Genomic DNA, 21,993 nt, shown 5'->3' with positions numbered 1-21,993 from the left:
AAATTTTCTTTCAACATTTTTTTAACCATCCATCACCAAGAATGCATTCCCATGTATATAGCTTTCTTTGCAACTTTCTTTTCTGCTTACAGGTTTTACCTACTGACATTGCATACAACTTTAGCTGCCTCTGAATTAGGATAAAAATATACTTTAAAAGATCATACAAGATTTTAGCTCATAGTTACTTTAAAGCAATTTTGAATTTTGAAAACATGAAAGCATTTTTTAAAAAGTGGGGAAATTTGATTACTTTACCAAGGCATTGTGCACCTAAGGAGTCTTGGGAAAAGATTTACCCTATAAAAACAAGTCAAGCAAATCTTGTTTTTCTAGCAATGCTTGGTTGATAGGCATCTATTTCTCTCCAGATCATGGTAAGCTTCATTATCAAGGCATCCTTGAGAGTCATGGAAGAATTTACACTGTGTGTGTGTGTGTGTGTGTGTGTGTCTGTCTTTCTGTTAGAAATCTCCCTGAATTATGACTCAGTAGGTTATTGATATCTTATGTGTTGATTAATAAATGTTTGGAGCTGACATTTGAATCAACTTGTATATTTTACAAATAATATGGGTTATTTGGGTGAGTGGTTGATGCTGCTTGGTGTTAGCATGGTTAGGTGAAGTCCTAGGTCAACTCCAGGCTCCGCTTCCTGCCATCATATGTCCTGGGAGTCAGCCTGCAATGACTCCAGCACTTGTGTCCCCTGGGACGTGCTTCTCATTGTCCCAGCTCTCACTTTTTCAGTATTTCAGGAGTGTACCAACAATAGGAAATCACAGTTTTATCTCTTTTCCAAGAGATAGAATATATTATAAAATATAAAGGAATGAGTTGTGTATGCTAGTATGTTTTCACAAAACCTTTTCCAAAGTGAAAGCAGTATATAAAATTGAAAAAGGTTTTAATTTTGCTGATGAAAGCTGTTTGTGAATTCAGGCTGTATTCTAAAGCAACTAAAAGGGTAAAGGGAAGCATACCAGCATATATTATCATTATTCAAACAAAAGAGCACTTTTTTCTTTGTATAAATTAAGAAACATGGCCATTTTCTATCATCCAAGACCATGAGAAAATCTATTTCTATGGAATTTACTTAATCACACTTCAGTACACTTAGAATTTTATTTAGATATTCTTCATTGAATTTAAAATTTAATTGTGGTAACATTGTTTAGTTAGTGAATGGGATTCATTGCATTATGAATGTAGTAACTCAAGAAAACATAATATACTGTTATAATGAGTATGCTTTTTAAAACAACCCAGCTATTTTAATTATATGTTTTGTTAAACACTGCTTGGATAAAATGTTAAATATTCGCTTCTATTGCTTTTTCTTAAAAACTGTATTAGCTTTTTAGTTCGAAAGGCATATTTACAGAGAGAAGGAGAGACAGAGATCTTTCATCCATTGGTTTACTCATTAAATGGTTGCAATGACCAGAGCTGAGCCAGTCTGAAGCCAGAAGCCAGCATCTGTATTTAATATTGAATCATAAGGAATGTGCATTTGAAAATTTATTCAGATTATATGTGTACATTATGGTCATAGAGAAAAATTGAGGGAAGGCTGTAACCAGGTTGTTGAAGTGGTTCTGGCTGTGTGAAGAGGATCAGACTCGTAGCTTTAATGGGAGAAGGAGAGACATCATTCAGTAGAAGGGAGGTTAAAGAGTACATCAAAGACCTTCAAAAAGTTCAGTAAAACACTGTGGAAAAACTACACATGTAGCCCAAAACTTTTTTTTTTTCCTTCAAAATAATTCATTTTTTCCCATGTACTTTTGAAATTCCCACATATGTTCTGCTAACTGATTTGAAGGTGCAGAGCAGAGATAATTCCGAGATTTTAAGGCTGACATAGAGTAAAAGATAATTATGACATCTAGTGGACTTAATCAGGAGTGCAAGTTGGGAAGGTAGGCCTAACAGTTTGCTTTTGACTGTTGTAGTGTGGAACAACTGTGGAGGTGAATCCTATAGTTAATTTCTTGATGATGTATTCCATGTCTGAACAGATCTACAAGGATGTTATTTCTACAGGAAACCCAGGGACCACCCTTGTTTTCATGAACTGCTGCACCATGGGAAAAAGAAAGAGTATTTAAAACTTTGGGGACATGGGCTTTTGACTTGCTGTTGCAGGCTAAAAGTACCCCATGCCAATTCTGCCTATACCTCACTAATCAGATGACAAGAGGGGCCCAAGAAGAGTAATCTTGTGCATGCTAATGGAGGAACAGATACAGCTAAACACTAACAGTACCTACCGCAAATGCACTGATTTAAGTAAAATAAAACTTCCAAAGCCAATGCTTTTGGAAAGGGAGCGAAATGTGTGGGACAGGAACAGACTGTTCGAGTTCATATGAACAATCACAAACTGTTAAAATGTTGCCTAGTAATGACAAAGAGGATGCAGAGAAATGAGAAATTCATGGCATAATGTCCTCTCATTACTCACTCAACAGGTTTTCCAACTGTTTCATGTGTGGCCTTAAGTAAATTATTTGTTGTTCCTCTGTATCACAACATAGGATGTGATAGAACTATTTGTATAAAATATAAGTATATTCCAATAATATAACAGCAATTGAATAAAATATAATTTCTAACACATATAAGAGTGCTATAGTGGCCAGAATGCAAATTCTGCTGCCTCCCAGGGTATGTGTTCATGAGTGGGAATCCAAGCAGAGCTGAGGCTTCAACCCATGCGCTCTGCATGAAGGCATCCCAAATGGCTTCCTAACTACAAATATCTGCCCTTGTGTTTATTTCTTAATATCTTATTCCAATTTCTGAAATGTAGTGCTTAATAGGCTAGATACTTACTGTTTTTCTTATATTCAGAAGCATAACATTATAGTTGTTTACAGTCTATCCATGTTGAAAGTTCCTTTTTTCCTTTGTTCTTCAACTCAGATCATATAGTCCCAAAAATGATGATTTATGTTTTTAAAATAAGAATGTCGGGAGTATGTTGGCTTTAAAGGCTTTTTATTTTAGGATTTTAATTAGTACTATATTTGAAAAAATTCTCAACATGAGAGTTTACTTGCAGTGATAAGAAATAAGGGACATACAATCACACATGTCGTGCCATAAATGGAAAAAGCACTTTTACAGGACACAAGGACTCATTAGAATATTTATACATTAAACAGCAAGGACCCTAGAGGTTTACTGACTTCTACAGAGGCAAGGGGGGTCAGTGGTTTTCTGTTTAAAACTTTGACTGCATTCCTCTTGCCATATGATTTGGATCTCAAATTGACAGGTGAGAAAACAGCCCCAAAGTTGTTGCTGGAATGAACTAAAAAATTTGCCAGGCGTTGTGTGGCGCAGGTGATGGTGTTGCATTTGCGTTTTTCCAGTTGATGACTGGTTAAGAGTGAACAAATATGAAAGGTTAGTTAGATACAGCACTATGCACCCCTGTGACACTGAATATTACATACCGATGAAAACAAGAGGAAATGCATTTCTATAAAAAACTCAGTGTTTTGGTTGGCAAACATGTGAATGAAACAGATTTTTGAAGCATGAAGATGCAACAGGGTCAATTGGGGACCGGGAATTCCATATAATATCTTTCTTTATAGTCAATATTACATGTATCAGCCTTATTCTTTCTATAGAAATTCAAAATGCATTCCAGATAATAATTAAAATGGCTTTATTTTATGTTCTTGTAAATTTTGCTGATTTTATTTAGCTATCGCTGTATAAAAGATTTAGACTGATAAATTTGTTGGTAATCTGGAATGTGTGGAAATTTTAAAAATTACTTGTATCCCATATTTTTAAGCAAGAGTTACATAGAATACTGGTTTTTGTTAAATTCCTTGATCATTGAAATGGTAACATTAAGAAAAAAATGTCAAGGAGGAAATGCTGCAAGATGAAGCAATTAAAAGTTGTGGGGACTTCTCCTACATTGAATAAGTCAGTCACAGAAAGATCATTATTCCAAATTCCATTTCTATGCAGTATCTAAAGCAGTCCATCTTAGGAATAGAAGAGTTGAATAGTGGTTAGCTGGGGCTGAGAGAAACAGAAAACATGTCATTGCTATCCCATGAGCACAAAGTTTTGGTCAAGCAGGATAGGGAATCTTCAAATATTGAATATTGTATTGTATGTCTTGACTCAAATGAAGTATTGTTACAATAAACACAATAAAAAATGTGACTATAGTCTGAAGGGGAATCAAATCTGTCCCTGGGTTAGCACTCTTTGCAGTGTGGGAAAGCTTTGTGTTAGCATAAATACTTTTTTTTTAGTTTTTAATGAAACTTGTAGGTTATTAACTGATTTGACAGGTCAGTGTGAAATATCATCCCTCTAAAAGTGACCAAACATACTGATGTCAGGAAACACATTAAAAAGCAATTTTAAGAGTTTCCTGTAGTATTTCTCGTCACAACTCAAAAATATGAGAATATGGAAATGTTTACATACTAAGTAATATTATATATTTTGTTTCTGTGAAGTTCACTTGTAATAGACGTGGGAGGTACAGATGCTTAGGAAATGCCTAAATCAAATGATAGAAGAGAACAAGTTATACTTGGACATACTAGACAATGCTAATTTTCCTGTAATCTTCCAATCCAATTACTCTGCTTATCAAAAATTTAATGTCTATTTTAAAATTGTCATTATGAAAAAGTCAATTGAAAATGAGTCATTTCCCTGAAGTGACAAAGACAATGCAATGATAATTCCTGCATGGTATAGAAATCTGAGCATATTGTCATGGATTTCCATCCAAGAAAGAACACCTCAAATGAAAATAAAGATAAATTAATGGTAATTCTAATAAGTATTCTATGATTATTGAAGCTTAACTCCTCTAGGTCTTGGAGGGCAAATAAAGTTAGTCTTCAAAACTTTACAGAAAAAACTTACTTGAGTACAAATGCTTGGTACATTATTTGATTTATGCAGCGATGTGAACGCTAAGAATCTCTTAAAGTAAATAAATTTAAAATTTTAGATGGTTCACATCTGACAATTGTGATCACTGCTTGCAGTCTGAGCAGCATAATCCTTACAATGATCATTTGAATGACAGGACACCTTCCCAGCAAAACTTCCTGGGAAATCGGCGATGCATTGAATACCTATTGAAGATAATTTCGAAACAGTGCTAATTCATATTTATAACAGCTTGCAAATTATCTGATCAGGAATACTTTTTATATTTTTTTCATTAGCACAATAGCTAACAGTTAATAGAATTTCAACAGCAAAAGCCTTTCTAAAGATTTTTCATTTCGCTTTTCAGAATACTCTGAGGAGTAAAATCTAACATTTTCCCTGGTATAAAATTTATGCTTTATCTAAGGTTGTTTCAGTGTCAAGTTAGTGAGATGCAAAGTTGCTATCTTTTGGCTTTTCTTGATTCCCTCCTGGATTTGCCCTTCTAAATTACGACAGCATATTTCTTCACAAAATCGAGATTGATAGAACTGTTGCCAGACAGAAATACATAGAGAATCCTGAAAGGATGCCCCATTTAAAAAATACAATTCAAGCAACAGTTGGACAGCATGTATTATAATTTCTTTAAGCACATTTGAGTCAGAAATCTGGCATAAGAGCTGTAAGTGGTAGAGCAATATCTGACGATAATTACCCCATGCATCACAGATGAGAAAGGATATTCGTTACTAACCTTTTCACAGGTGTAGCTGTCAGGTGGCTCATTGCAACTGAGAGCACAATAACAACTACTGGCAGCTTCAGGATGTACATTGCTCATCCAATTTTCTGAAAGAAAAATCCAGCGTTGAAATCAGGAAATTTCCTATAGTTTTGATTGATACAATTTTAAATTGGAGCCTGGTTAAAAAAAATGTAAAAGCTTAATTTATAGATCTCTATCAATATTAGAGGACTATGTTGATACAGCTCCTTAACATCCTTGAAACAACTTTAGAATTAATTTTTAGCATTTACACTGACCCAATTCTGTATTAGCCATCTGGAAGATTGAAAGATAATGTGAGCCCTTTATCTTTGCTTTGAAATGTTATGTATTTAACAGCAAGTCGACTTTTCCCGAATAACACTTTTTTCCCAAAGAGTAAGGCTTTTTACCTTTTAATCTTTCAGTGTCAGCAATAATAGAAAATGACTTCAAAAAAGTTTGATGGAAAAAGCTCAAACTTGTAGCCCAAGCTTTGCACTGTACTTACTAATACTCCCACTCTTATATACCTTTCAGAGATTTCTCAGTTCTGACATCAGGCAGTTCAGAAAGCCTTATTAATCTCCATCTGTATAAATAGAAACTGCCTCCTAGATATCAGAGGTAGATAGGTCATTATTACGTTAACACATTAGTAAATATTCACATAACAGATACAGCTTGTTTTTTTACAGCTCAGGGCATCACACATAGCATAGGTTTGAATTTTTCCATCTTTGTGAAATATGAGTTTTTAAGAATTAAATGTCTGTTATAAGAAAGAATAAAGAGGATTTCATTGACAGTATCAGTTGATGGGCTTATCGGCGAAGAATGAAGCCAAAGGCCTGCAGGAGGTGTGATGTTGGTCACACCATGCTTTTGTTCCCTTGGGTGTTGTCTCAAGTAGGTTTGCTCAAGGAAAAGCCAATTACTTGTCATGAATAAAGGAAACAATAGGGAAATAGAGATCCCTAAAAAAATTCTGGAAGACTTTTTTTAGGGCTTCTCTAGCGAGGGTTAGGAGAGTGCCCACAATGTATCACAGGGCAGTAAAGAGCCCTTCCCACTGAAGCCACACACATCTTCACACACATTAGTCGGTCCAAGACACCGACTCAGATGTCTCCTGCAGCCTTCCTGGTTTGCTGCTGTCCGCCCTTCCCTGTGTAGTGTTGCAAGGTCAGCTTTCCTGGAGCATCCTCAGAAAGCAGAGCCCTGAGGAGTCAAGTGGTCAGAGCCTCTGTCCCTGCACGTGTGCCTACCTGGCCTAAATGCAATGACGCCATGACTTTAATGCTGTAGATGCTTAGGAAACAGAGATAGAAAGTCACACTATGCTGATGTAAATGAGAAATCAAAATATACTTACAATGAAATAGGAAGGAGATTAGTGACATAAAACAACTCATGTACATCAAAAATTTAGCTTAAAGGAATTTAAGCAGTTTTTTTTTTATGGTGTTCCCATTATTTAGAAATACTGTTATTTTAGCAAAATGTTTTCTTTAGTGTCATGAAGGAACAATGAATAGCTTAGATCAGAGTAGCACTATTTAGTTTGCCTTTAAAGTCATTAAAAAAACTTTCTCCAAATTTTTTTCTTACTTTAAAATTATTTCTAGGGGCCCAACAACTTGGTGGCATGTATAGCAGATGAAAGAATTTCCAACTATCAACAAAAGCACATGTATGCATAATATGAAAGAAATGTACATTCTCAAAAAATAAGTGTTTAAATTTCACGTATTTCTCTAAAGCGGAGTGAAATATTTTATGGGTAGAAATTTGAAGGAAAAAGAAACTTGAATCCTTGTTCTCATTATTTGATTCTGCAGTTTCCACATTTACTGAGATCACAAAAGGCAAGATAACAAACTGGACTTGAAAGGATAATAATTTCCTGTGAGATAACACATTTTCCAAATTGCATATAGTGTTTTAGACAAAGACACAGAGCTCTGGAAAGTCTTATCCAATTGCAAACATTGACTTAATGTTGAATCCCAGGCCGGAAGTCAGCTTTTCTAACTGCTGGTTGAGTATTGTGTTAGCCCAAGGGCCTGCTTCTAATTCACATATTTATTTCACTAGATTTTCTTGTCCTTTTTTTTTTTTGATAAAAGTGCCAAACATTGCATTAAAAACTGAATTCCCCTTACACCCTGAGAAATTGATGTCAAAAAGAAAATGTTCTAAGAAAAGTGCAGTACTATTGATATTTTTTCAAAGATTATTTTTATTGCAAAGTCAAATATATAGGAGGAGAGACAGAGGATGATTGTCCATCTGATGATTCACTCCCCAAGCGACCGCAATGAACAGAGTTGTTCCGATCTGAACCAGGAGCCCAGAGCTTTTCCCAGCTCCTCTGGGACAGTTAGAAATTCAGGTTCTCACTCATCCCTCTCAGAATAGTTCTTTGTTACAGAGGGTCTCTGTTCCCATACACTGAATTGTCTATTTTATCTAGGCTGTATGTCTTACTCTAACATCTTTTAAAAAAAGATTTATTTGTTTTTATTGCAAACTCATACATATATATAAATAGAGGAGGAGAGACAGGGAGAAGTATCTTCCATGTGATGATTCACTCCCCAAGTGGCTGCAGTGGCCAGTGCTGCGCCAATCTGAAGCCAGGAGCCAGGAACTGTTCCGGGTCTGCCATGTGGGTAAAAGGTCCCAAGGCTTTGGGCTATGCTTGACTGTATTCTAACATCTTGATAACCTTGTTGTAGTAAGACATGGTCTTAAGTTGGTTTTAGAGAGTTTATAGCAAGGTGTATCTCTGTCTCCATTTAATAGCTTTTGGTTTAACATGCATCCCATCCCGGTGAAAGTGCAAGTTGGTATACAGGGATCTGATTCTCTGCATGGCACCTCCATCACCATCTCCTACTCTGCTTCTTACAGGAAAACCTCATTGCTGCTCATGTGTGTTTTCTCCCTGACCTTGTTAGTCAACCTTTGAGACTGGTGCCCGCTGCTGTGGCACTACCTGAGGGTTTGTTTGAAGTGTAAAAACCTCAGTACTCAACTCAGATTCACTGAGGGAAAATCTGTGTTGAACAAAAAACTCCTCTGGAGTGTTTGGGCTCATGGTTAAGATGCCCATGTCGAACATTAGAATGTATAGGTTCAAGTGGCTTCTCTGGCTTCTCACTCCAGCCTGCACTAACACATACACTGCGAGGCAGGAGTCCCCACAACCCACATGAGATTGAGTGCCTAGCTCCTGAATCCAGCTGGGCCAAGTTCTTCACAGGCACTGGGGGAGTAAACCAGCAGGTGGAAACTTGCTGCATCTGTTGATCTCTGTCTGCTTCCCCCAAATTAAAAATACTTTCCCAACACTGTTCGTACGAAAAACTGTCTAGCAATACAATCCACGGGTTTAAGCACTTGAGCCATAAGCTGCTGCTTCCAAGGGTGCATTAGTAAGAAGCTAGATCAGAAGTGGAAGTAGAATTCAGACCCAGCCACAAGGAATCTCAGGTGATATTTTACATACTGTACCAAATACCTATGTTTGAATTTATCTTGTAATGTATGGGCTGTGTCCTTCAGTCATGAGAAATGTTTTTGAATTGTTCCACACTAAATTTTCTCCTCTCCATTTTCTTTGCCTTCCTTTTCAAAACACTTGTCAGAACCAGATCCATTAGATTGATATTATTATCGTTAGGTAATTTATCCTGGACATTTCCTAATGTAGTAACTTTTCATAAGTTTGACTTTGGCAAGCCATACATTTTAATAGTTGACAGGTCTTCCTTTCTCAATGTCTTTTCATAGTGTTCTGGTTCTGTCTCACACATGTAATGGGGGTACTATTGCTAGCTCTCTTTTAAAAGTTCTTTTCCCTTTGTGATCTCTCATTCTCTGTCCATTTTTTAGGAATATTTACTTTAATCTTTATATACATATTTTAAGATTTATTTACTTTTATTGAAAATGCAGATTTACAGAGAAGGAGAGAAAGATCTTCCATGTGCTGGTTTACATCCAAAATCGCTAGAACTGAGCTGATCCTAAGCCAGGAGATTGTTCTGTGTCTCCCACACAGGTTCATGATCCCAAGGCTTTTTACCAGCCTGCACTGCTTTCCCAAACCACAAGTAGGGAGCTGAGTGGAGAGTAGAGTACCCAAGACATGAACTAGTAACCATATAGGATCCCAGTGCTGATAAGGCTAGAATTTAGCCATTGAACAATCACGCTGGGCGCTAATCTTTATGTGTTCCTTTGGAGTTTAAGTATGTATCTCATTTGGTAGTTCATTTGCTTTTGAGGTGATGTTGTTTTGCTAATTCCCTTGAGGGGTTATTGAAATATAAGTTTCACATATATAAAGTGTACAGTTGGGCCTGGCTGTGTGGCTCAGCAGCTAAAACCCTCGCCTTGAATGCGCGAGCATCCCATATGGGCCCTGGTTTTAATGCCAGCAGCTCTACTTTCCATCCAGCTCCCTACTTGTGGCCTGGGAAAGCCGTTGAGGGCGGCCCAGAGCCTTGGGACCCTGCACCTGCGTGGGAGACCTGGAGGTAGTTCCTGGCTCCTGGCTTCGGATCGGCATAGCACCAGCTGTTGCAGTCTCTTGGAGTGAATCATTGGACGGAAGATCTTCCTCTGTCTTTCCTCCTATCTGTAAATCTGACATTGCAATAAAAATAAATAAATCTTTTAAAAATAAAGTATACAGTTTATCCTAACAGTTGTATGCATACATGATCTATCAGCTGGCATTTATCAGTAAAGGTAGTCTGGTAGGAAATAAACCACTTATCTGAAGATCACAAATATCCAATGTTTTTCTCTATTTCTTATTTTATTTCCTTATGTCTGTTAGTTTTCTTAATTTCCTTCTAAAAACTTTTCCCCCATAAGAGTGATTTGGGGGGATTGACAGCAACAAAGTTTAGAATTTAATTTTCCTGTTGTTGATTTGATGTTACACTTCTTTCCTTTATAATGATTGGTATTCACAAATTCAGGGTCTGTCTAGTTGAATATTCAGGGATTAAATATCTTGATGTACAGGAGGTAATTGGAAGGAGGAGCACTTCAGGGAGGTGTGTCTTAAAGTGCATAACCATCTTCTTAGTTTTAGTTATCTCTTTTAAATTCTTTAAAGACAAACAGAAAGTTGACATGCAGTACCACATGATGTTTTATGTGTATTCACTGTACAATGTCCAGTCTTGGTAAGCACAGTTATCGTTTCAAGCTCTTAGCCTTTCTTCTCTCCGTTTGATTCCCTGCTCTTGATTCAGTATTATCTGGGGTTCTGAAGATTCCTAGACTTGGAGAGATACTGTGGAGTCAGTCAGTCCGCTTCGTGGTAACATTGCTCTGATAGGCAAGTGTTGCGGCTGGAAAAGTAGGTCAGTATCTCTGACTTTTTTTCTACCTTCTGACTACCATTTAAGGTTATTCTGGGCTTGTTGTTTCCTTTTGGTGTCTTTGCCTCCATTTTAACATTGCCATGGCTGAGTGAAGTCCACCATTGCTCCAGGATTCCATCGGGAGCCTCTCTTGGCTTTGGTAGGTTTTTGGATAGATGTATGTGCTACATGTGGGACTTGCCATTTTCCTCTTGATATTTTCAGTGTTGTTCATCACCTGTTTGTAGACTTTTTCATGTTTTGCAGTTGATTTATGATCATTAACATTTTAAAAGAATGCAAAAAATGAAATATGTGAACTAGTGATAAAGATTCAGATGCAAAGTTGTTGACATATGAGGACAGAACTGTGTACAACATTTGAATATAAAAATGAATACATGAAAATGATGATGGCTTTTGTGGTAGAGAAAATGGGTTATGGCTGATATTAAGTACTTCTAATATTCTCCAACTTTGAGCTGGTATTGTTTGTGGATTGCCAAACATAGTTTGGGAGTGGTGTCATTGTTTAAACATTTTTAGGGAGAAAATATGTGTTGAGAAATCTGTGGTACTTGGTTGTAAGTAATACTTGTTTTTCCGCTCAACCATGAACAATAGGATGAGATCAATCTGTGCACAAAGAGCTACAAATTAGGCAGGAAAGTTTCCCAGCTCTACTTTCCCCTTATTACTTTATAGAACCACTTGTCTGGAGAATAGTCTAGAACTGCTGTAGTTCTTGCACCATGTAGTATTCTTGACTGCTATCCTTTAAGGTGAAGCACAGGAATTTTTAACTCTGAAGTGACTTAAAAGTTCCAATGTCTCTTTGTATCTCTTTTCACCAAACTCAATGTTTTTGACAAGGAGACAGGAACCCACTTACTCTGTCCTACTCCACTGATAAATGGTAAGTCAGCATTTATCAGTTCAAATTACATTATATACTTCTGTAGAAATTCACTATTTATGATTTGCCTGTGTATGGTTTTAAAATTTCTCAAGAAATGATCTTAACCAAAAACGAACCTGCTTGAATATTGTGAAAAAATTGGCATTTTCAAGGACTTCTAAGATAAAAAAGATAAACACACCAAACAACAATCTCTGAGGTAGAAGAGACCTTGGGAAAACCTTAACTTTCTTGAATGTCTGACTTACTCTTTCAGTAATAGGATATGTATCAGGTACTATGCCCTGAAATACAGTCTAGCAGGAGATTGGTCAACTAAGAAGAAAATAGCAGTGTCATTTTCACCAAGCTGGGAGAAATAGCACCCATTGCCCGTTGTGTGGCTTCAGGAGAGTGATTGTGGTCTCATAGATCTGAAGACCAGCGGTTTAAGATTAAACCATCAAAAGCGTTGGTTCTCTCCAAAGGTTTTTGAGCCTCTCCCCATCTTCTGTTGGTATGCTGTTTGCAGGCTCATGGATACATTGTCCACCATTGGTCCTCATCTCTCCGTGGCATTAGATTCTCAGGTAGCATCTGGTTTGAAGTTTGGGAAGTTGATGGACACATAATTTAAGCCACATTGATTGTGTTTATCCTCTCACGCTTGATCTTAGCCAAAAGACTGAGAAGTGATGTGTTTATCCTCTTTTAACTCAGTTGGTTTTTGTCGAAAGATAATCCCTCTGATGGAGTTGTATCGTTTTTTTTTTTTTTTTTTAAGGTTTAGTTATTTTATGTGTAACTCTGAGTAACATAGGGAGAGAGAGAAACAGATCTTTCATCCACTGGTTTAATCCCTAGAGGGCTACCATGTTTGGGGCTGGATCAGGCCAAAGGCTGAAGCTACGACCTTCATCCTGATCTACCTGTGTGGCCAAATAGTTGGGCCATCTTTCCCTGCTTTTCCACACATTTTATATGTAGTACTGTTGCTTTAAACTTGACTGTTTCTTTGTGACCTATATGATCAACTTTAGTAAAATTTCTATGAGCATCTGGAAGAAGGAATATTTTCTGTTTTAGCTAAAGACTTTAATGTGTTTATGGATGTGTCTAAGCTATCTGTTTTACTAAAACTACTTTTTAAAAAATCCTTTGATATACTTGTGTCTTGCTATGCGTTTGACTTAAAAAAAATTATTTTTATTTGAAAGGCAAAGAGGGAGACACAGATCTTCTTGTTGCTGGCTCATTTCCCAAATGTTCACAACAGCTTGGGCTGTTTCAGGCCGAAGCCAGGAGCCAAGAACTCCATCTAGGTGTACAACATGGTGACAGGGACCCAAGAAATTGAGTAATTATCTATTGCTTCCCAGGGTAGCAATTACTAGAAGCTGGATTCAGCATAGAAGCTATCGTTAGGAACAAGGCACACCACTAAGGGATATTAGCATCTCAAGTGGTAGGTTACCTGCAGTGCTAACTACCCATTCCTTCTTTCTGCTGGAACAGAATTATGCTCCTATTACTTTCATGAATCTATTTATCTCTCTATCTCCTGAATTTTCTCTTTATTAGAGTCAATTCCCATGTCTGAGTACATAGGCATCAGTAATATTTAGATCTTCCCTGAGAGTTACTCCCTGTAATAACTGGGTATTATTTGATGCTTACTCTTCAGAATACCAGCTTGTTGGACGCCATGTTGGACATGGTGATCATGAGATGTTCTCTCTCCCTCCCATCTTTTAAAATAAGTTATATAAAGTGAACAAATGTAGCATATTTCATGATACTGACGTAGGAACAGAGCAGTGCTTTTCATTCTGCCCTCTCTTCTGCTCACTTTCCCAACCCATCCTCTTCTTTTGTCCCCTTAATTTTTACAATGGCTTATTTTCATTTCCCTTTGCAATCACAGATTTAACACTGAATTACATAAAGATATCAACTGATAGCAAGTAGAAAAACAAACAAAAAATGGTAAACTGTTCCTCAGGAGTACAGACAAAAGCTCTAAACAATACTTGAAACCTAGGATGCCAATCTCATACAGATTACATTTTTTTTTTGTGCTTTGCCTATCAGTTATTACAGATCAGGGAAAACATGTTTGGGACTGGCTTATTTCATTTGATTGGTTTTCCATTGGATCTATTTAGTTGGAAAGACTTTTTTAAATGGAAGATTAGTATTTCATAGTATATATGTATCACATTGTTTTGTTTATCCATTCATTAGTTGATGGGCTTCTGGGTTGATTCCATACATTAGCTGTCCATGTACAGTATTCCAGGTATTAGCTACATACATAGTACAGAGGAACAAGGTAGTACACATAACTCTTTCATATGCTGATTTCATTGTGTTTTATTTTGTATAAATTACCAAGGATTGGGATGGCTGTGTCACATGGTAGACCTATTTTCAGATGTCTATGGGATCTCAATACCATCCTCTGTCCTGATTGCACTAGTTTATAGTCTCCTGAACAGTGGATTACGGTAACATTTTCCTCATATCCTTGTGAAAATGTGTTGTTTGATTTCCATGCGTTTACCATTCTAACTGGGGTGCGATGAAACATTGTAGTTTTTATTTGAATTCCTCTGGACAGGGTTAGCTTGACATCCCCTTTTCTAACTTGTATTGCTTTGATTTATTTTTCTTGCCAAATCGCTCTGGCTAAAACTCCCAGGACTATATTGAATAGCAGTGGTGAGAGCAGGTATCCTTATCTGGCTCTGCATCTTAGTGGAAATACCTCCAACTTTCCCATATTCAATATGATGACAGCTGAGTGTTGATCATACTGATTTGGTTGGGTTGAGGTATGTTCCTTCTACATACAATTTGTATCTTTTTTTTTTCATGAAAGAGTGTTTTTGTATTTTATAATATGCTTGCTTTACAGTGATTGAGACAATCATATGGTTTTATTCTTTGATTTATTAATATAGTGCATCACATTTGTGTATATTTAACCATCTTTACAAACTAGGGATAAATAGAGGGTTTTAGCCGCTAGGCCACAGCACCAGGCCCTCTCTAGATCTTTTGATTGGAGAGTTCAAGTCATTTGTACATATGTAATTTTGTTATGAGGATATTTGAAAATTTACTCTATGCAATTCTGAAATTCCCAGTAAATTCTTATGAATCATGCTTACCATGCTGATTTTGTAGTAGATCTCAAAAGAACAGCCTTCTCTAGTGTGCATTTGTGAACCCAAGACCAGCACCTCCCCATTCCCATAAGCTTCAGCCTTGGGAACTGCTCTCTTCGCTCCTGTGGGTTTTTGTTTTACCTCATCCACACAAGTAGGACATGGTGTTTGTCTTCCTGTTCCTGGCTTAAGCCACTGCTTGATTATGTAACAAATGACAGAATTTGGTTTTTCTAAAATGCTAGCTGACAAGGACTCCATACACACGCACACAGCGCATTTTCTTTATCACGCCAAATCATCCTAACTTCTTAACTTGATGCAAGAAAACTTTAAGGGTCTCTATTTGGATGCTATCTCAAGAAATTTAGTTACTTCTGCCAATATTAGGACTTTTTTTTATATCTAGAATCACCTTTGTTCCATGTTGATGTAGGAGTATGTGTGTTTCAGGGTAATCTAAGAAATTCCTAATAACTTGTACTTTGAGATAGATCCAAAACATAGGACCATAGGGTTTCCAGGTTTCTGTCAGGGCTTGCTTGCAGGGCGCCTCCTTTCACTTGATACCCCATGCTTTCTACTCAGATTCAAGTTCACCGTTTCCACCTCTTACACTTGGAGATTTTTCTCCTTTCTTGTTAGGTACAAGTGTATATTTGTATCAGTTTATGCAGGTTGTAGTTGAATTTTACTGGGTGAATCCTTCAGTGTAAAACATTGTATCTTCTGTTTTATAATTTAATGTATAGTCAAATAATCCTGAGGGGTATGATAATCTATATTCCTCTTGAATTGTATTAGTGAGTAATAAGGAAAAACCTTAGATCATTTGATAAATGAAAGCATCTTTTTAAGTTAATATTTTATCTATTTTTGAGACAACATCTTTGAACTTATAGTAAAATAATGAAAGCCTCTACAGATAATTTAATAAATAACAAGTAAAAAGATAATAACTCAAGTAGAAAAATAGGCAAGAGGTATGAATTGTAATCAAATAAAATGATGTTCAACTTACATAAAAATTTTAAAAAGTTATTTATTTCCATTGAAAAGGCAGGTTTACAGAGAGAAGAGGAGAGAAAAAGATCTTCAATCCATGGTAGCCTAGAGGCTGAAGTCCTCACCTTGAATATGCTGGGTTTCCATATGGGCGCCAGTTCTAATCCTGGTGGCCCTGCTTCCCATCCAGCTTCCTGCCTGAGGTCTGGGATGCAGTCGAGGACGGCCCAAAGGCCTTGGGATGCTGCAGCCATGTGGGAGACCTGGAAGAGGCTCTATGATCCTGGCTTCGGATCCGTTCAGCTCCAGTCATTGTGGCTACTTGAGGAATGAGTCAGTGGATGGAAGATCTTTCTCTGTCTCTGCTTCTCTCTGTATATCTGACTTTCCAATAAAAATAAATGAATCTTACATAAAAAAAAAAAAAGATCTTCCATTTGCTGGCTCACTCCCCAAATGGCCGCAGCAGTTGAAGCTGAGCTGATCCATAGTCAGGAGCCAGGAGCTTTTCCAGGTCTTCCATGGAGGTAGGGGGTCCCTAGGTGTTGGACCATTCTGTACTACTCTCCCAGGCCATAAGCAGGGAGACATGAATCAGTGCCTGTGTAGGATACGGATGCTCGAAGGTGGAGGATTAGCTTATGCAGTCACAGTGCTGCCCCTATTTTTTGACAAAGGCTTGAGAAAAAGTTCATGCTCACTTGTTTTTAAAATTACTAGTGAATAATTCCAAATGTATATTCAGATCTTCATGTATCTTTAATTATGCGGAAATTGTGGATCTGGGCAACAGGATAAGTCTGATCTAGAAAAAAATCTTTGGAAGTAAGCCTTTGAACATGGATTACACCAGCCCTGGAGAATATATACAAATAGAACATCTTAAAGCAATGGATATCTTGCAAAACATGAGAATTTGTAAGTCACACTGAGGAATGGATATGAGATATAAGCATAAACAGATGACTTATTGGGAGATAAAGTAGTGTCAGAAATCAGATGAAGAGAAAGTTTCAAGAAGGGAAGATTGTGCTGCTCAAGTAGCACAGCTGGTTAGTGTGCAGTACTTATAAGAAGGGAAGATTGTTATGAATATTATGACACACATAAACAACAATAGTGCAAATTGAAACAGAAGTTTGATATGGAATTAAGAGTTAATGACTGACCATTGCTGGAGTGCATGGAGTGCTGCATAGGTCCAGAAGTAGACACACTGGGATAGAAAGAAAGTCCTGAACAATTGCTAGCGTAGATCTACGGATGTCAGCATATTTGGGAATCCTTATGAAACTATGGTGGGAGAGTTAGATTTTTTTTTCCCCTGGAACGTGCTCATGCCCACACTCAATCTAAATTGTGAACACAGAATTTAGATTATTTTATTTCCAATGAAAACCATAAGAATTTTTTGTCCTGTCACTTCATCAGAAGTTTTACTACAAGGGAAGAAGTAGCAATATTTCCAGGAGAGGTTAGTAGCAATACTTTTGAAGTACCTACATGCACTACCGACATGTTTAGCAGATGTTTGCCCGTTTTTCAGAACCACTAGGAAAAGATATAATTATTGGCAAAGCATTCCCAGAGAATAGTGAGGTAGTGGAATTATGAGTGATTGAAACAGTGGTCTTGTCGGGAACAGGGAAGGTAACGGTACAAATGATCATGTGTTCATAATCTGCTTAGTGTTGTTACACCGAGCATTTTTGTATAATATACATTTAAGCTTCAAACAACCTTGTAATATGGAAAATATTAATTTCTACATAGGAGCATTTGAGTATGTAGAGAAGTTAAGTAACCTTCCCAAAGTCATGTTGGAAAGTGAGAGAGATCTAGTTAATCAAATCTGTCCCATAGCTGGGAGAGTTAGAAAGACGTTAAGGAATGAATTAGAATGCTGAGATTAGAGCACCAGTAGAAGTAAACTTAGGAAATTTAAGTATAAATTTTCACTAGCATGTGTCCAACATGACCAACAGAGAAGAGTTCTTAGCTGGTCTTCTCTTGAGCGACTTGTCAGGGACCTCTTTCTTGTCACCTGTCAAGAGTCCTCCCTGATCTGAAGCTACTTGGTCCTACATCTTGCCTTGTTGTTCGGTTAACCACAGGATTTGTGGGGGAAAGAACCAAGTTTTCTACAGGAGATTTCCAAACATGAGTTAAATGGAAAGGAAGAGCAAAAAATTCATTTAGTTAATCAGCAAAACTTGCCATTGCGTGCTCAAAGCCTCTGGGATTAGATTTTTAATCTCACGTCCCAAGCACCACCCAGACAATATAGGAAGAGTCGTTAATCGTGGATGTGATAGAGGTATCAGGACTGAATGTTTTTCCTTCTTCATTTCAGAGGGTCTCTGGCTCTTTGAAATCCTGTTCATTTTTTTTTTAAATTTAGGAACACATTTTAAGTAGTTACTCTGTAACTTGAGTGGCACTAGAGTGTGATCTCATGTTCACCAACTTCCATTGTATAGTTACTACAAAATTATCTGGTGCCAAGTAGTCACTTCTCTGTCTACAAATGTACAGTTACAGATCTAGTTATCTTGTGACTAGGAGTTTCAAGTGGTTATCTGCATAGTCAGGATAACTCTGATTAGGAAAGAGGGATACACTGTGACCATATTACTGCACTTCTCAGAGAAGGAGCATTAATTAACGTTGAAATGAACTATTTTATAACCACTGTTTTAGTGCTGAATAATTTATGTGAACAATTTCTTTAAGACTAGTGGGTCTGAATGTATATTGATTGGTTGACAAAATTACAGAGCAGAAAAGAAAGAGCTTTGTATTGCAATGTGTTTTTGGTAACTGGATTGAGGCAATTTGATGCTTTTGGCTGTGGATGAAAGAGTCCACACCTACATATTTAAAACAAATATTTTGCACTTCAGAAGTCCAATAACAAAGATTCACCTATAAACTACAGATGACAGGCAAAACATGGTGTTCTTGCATAAACCACCTCCTGAAGGTCTTGATAGACAATTTTTTTAGACTCACACATATCTAAAGAAGCAACTCTAATAGGGGAACTCAAACTATTCTAATTAGGCAGTCTGTCACTCAGATAACCTTATTGAAATTTGCTGAAGGGAAAGGAATGTGATAATGATCTTGTTCTTGATAAAATATTATGGGACTCCTTGGGATTTTCTTGACAATTACACAAATGGAGTTGTCACCAAAGCTCCATTGTACAATCTTGGAACTTTGTCTACTTGCAAGAATAACTTTGTTATTCTTGGCTCCAGTCATTCCTTTCCGTGCATTTCCAGAGATCAATTCAGTTTGAGGGATGTGTGTGTGTGTGTGTGTGTACCAAAATGCTGGATGAAATTTAATTCTAACTTGCTAATCTATGATGTGTGTAAAGCAGCAGATTGACTGAGGCAATGATTCAGGGGTTGATCAGTTACAGGTTTGATGCCTCCCACATAAACATGGATAAGTGCTGGCATCTTGAGTTCTTATTAATCTGTCTTTCAGAGTTTGTTCCAAGATCATGTTTCGGATAAAAACGGCATTACTTTAGAAATGAGGAAGAAAACCTAACCATGGCATATTTCTTATGCTTTTTTTGAACTCTTTATTGCCAAGCTCTTGAAACTTTTCTGATAATATTTATGAATGCGGTCAGACACACATGTGCACACACACATACAGGGGCTAACGTTGTGGCACTTCAGGTTAAGCAGCCCCTTCCCTTGCTGGCATTTCCTTATGAGTGTTGGTTTGAGTGGCAGCTTCTCTGCTTCTCACCAGTATAGCTGGATAAGCAGCAGATAGGCCAAATGTATGGATCCCTGCCACTCATGTAGGAAACCAAGAGGCCTACTCCTGGCTTTGGCTCAGTTTAGCCCTGGTTGTTGGGGGTAATTTAGGCAGTGAACCAGCAGGTGGAAGATTCTCTATCTCCCTGCATCTCTCATTTCTGGTTTTTTTTGTTTTTTTTTTTTAAGATTTATTTGTTTATTGGAAAGTCAGATATTCAGAGAGGAAGATCTTCCGTCCGATGATGATTCACTCCCCAAGTGAGCGCAATGGCCGATGCTATGCCAATCCAAAGCCAGAATCCAGGAACTTCTTCCGGGTATCCCACATGGGTGCCAGGTCCCAAGGCTTTGGGCCATCCTGGACTGCTTTCCCAGGCCACAAGCAGGGAGCTAGATGGGAAGTGGAGCTGCCAGGATTAGAACCGACGCCCATATGGGATCCTGGTGCGTTCAAGGTGAGCTGGGCCACGCCGCCGGGCCCCATAGTTTAAACTCTTAAAAATTGGATGGAATTTTTTTTGATAGGCTGGGTAGGAGTCCAGGAATTTATTGCAGATGGACTTGAGATCCTGTGTGACCTCTGGCTTTTATCCTCAACTCACCCTGTACTTGTGACCTTCATGTTGTATCTCTCATGTTACAGAGCACATTTGGCCATGTCCAATAGTTGTCAACATTTCTTATCTCTTGGTTGCTAAGTTTCATGACAGTGAGGACTATTAATTATTAAATTTTTGTTTGCAGTGTCTCTTAGCAGCATAGTACACTGTACACATTTAAGTATCATGTTGTAGGTGTGATAATTTTTAAAAAAAGCTTTGTAAACTAACAGATTGGATTGCAACATATGCTGTGTGGTGGTGAGCAAACTGATATCTCAATCTCTTTCTGCCTTAATAACACTGAAAAACAATAATTATCATATATGTTCCTATGCTGATTAAGTGGCATCCTATCTTAAAAGTTTCACACAATGCCTGGAACATCATAAAATATCCATATATTAGTAGCAACTTTAAAAAAGTGCATGCGTTTTGAGAGAGAGAGAGAGAGAGAGAGAGAGAGAGAGAGAGAGAGAGAAACCGAGACCTGGCAACACATTTGACAATACCTGGTTTTCACAAGCTTTATTTTAAAAATTGATTACAACTGATAAAATCAGTGATATATGACCAAACCACACTCATTTATGACATGCTCCTATCTCTCCAGATAAAAAAAGAGATACAGATTTCTGTCTATAGCATTTCCATGGGAAAAACAAAGAAACAGCTACATGAATGAGAGTATGGGATCATTTATTTTGTATATATTCCTCAAGAATAAAATTCCTCAAGAATAAAATGCAGCTGTTTAAAATACAAAGTAAAACTTATTGCTGACATAGCAAAAAAGAATCACAGTATCTTCTTCTAAAAACAAAACAAACATAATACAAAAATATTATAAATATTGTGACATTTATTATATTTTCACCACTCTAGCTTCCTGCTAATACAGACACTGTGAAACAGCAGTGATGGAAGTAGATTGATTACTGCCACCTACTTTTTGGAAGCCAGATTGAGTTGGTGCCTTTTGCCATTGTCCCATCCTGTCCCAGTCATTGCAGGCATTTGAGGTGACATCTGCATAAGGAACCCTTTATTTCTGCAATGCTGGCATTGCAGATGCATGCTAATTTGTGTCCCACCTGCTGCACTTCCAATCCAGTTTCCTGGTAGTGGCCCGGGAGAAGCAGTTAAAGATGACCCAAATTTTTGTATTCTTGCAAACTATGTAGGAAATCAGGATGAAGATATTAATTCCTTAATTCAGCCTGGCCCTGATCTAGTGTTTGTTGCTCTCTGAAGAAAAAGCTAACACATCAAGGATTCTCTCTGCCTAACCCTGTTCACATGCAGCCCAACATGCGTTGTAGCCATGCCCAGTTGGTCTTCCCCAGATGCAGTACTCAGGTTCACCAGTGAGAACAGTGGCCCATAGGGAAATCCCCCACAGCCCCCAAATCGGGTTCGCAGCCTCACCAGATCCCTGCCTTGGTTCT

General features: G+C 37.5%; 1 protein-coding gene across 1 annotated transcript in view; it reads right to left on the bottom strand.

Moving 5' to 3' along the window:
- LOC121148083 (islet amyloid polypeptide) overlaps window positions 1-5,769 on the bottom strand; it is a 29,638-nt gene extending 23,869 nt beyond the window's left edge. Inside the window, exons 1-2 of the mRNA XM_040968088.1 lie at window positions 5,690-5,769; window positions 3,198-3,390 (exon numbers count right to left, since the gene is read on the bottom strand). Of these exons, the coding sequence (XP_040824022.1) occupies window positions 3,198-3,390; window positions 5,690-5,769 (273 nt within the window). The remainder of the gene's footprint in view (window positions 1-3,197; window positions 3,391-5,689) is intronic.
- Window positions 5,770-21,993: the final 16,224 nt, after the last annotated feature.

The sequence above is a fragment of the Ochotona curzoniae genome, unplaced genomic scaffold (assembly GCF_017591425.1).
Source record: "Ochotona curzoniae isolate NIBS_2020 unplaced genomic scaffold, NIBS_Ocur_1.0 contig_1482, whole genome shotgun sequence".
Lineage (NCBI taxonomy): Eukaryota > Metazoa > Chordata > Mammalia > Lagomorpha > Ochotonidae > Ochotona > Ochotona curzoniae.
This window is presented reverse-complemented; position numbering and strand designations above follow the sequence as displayed.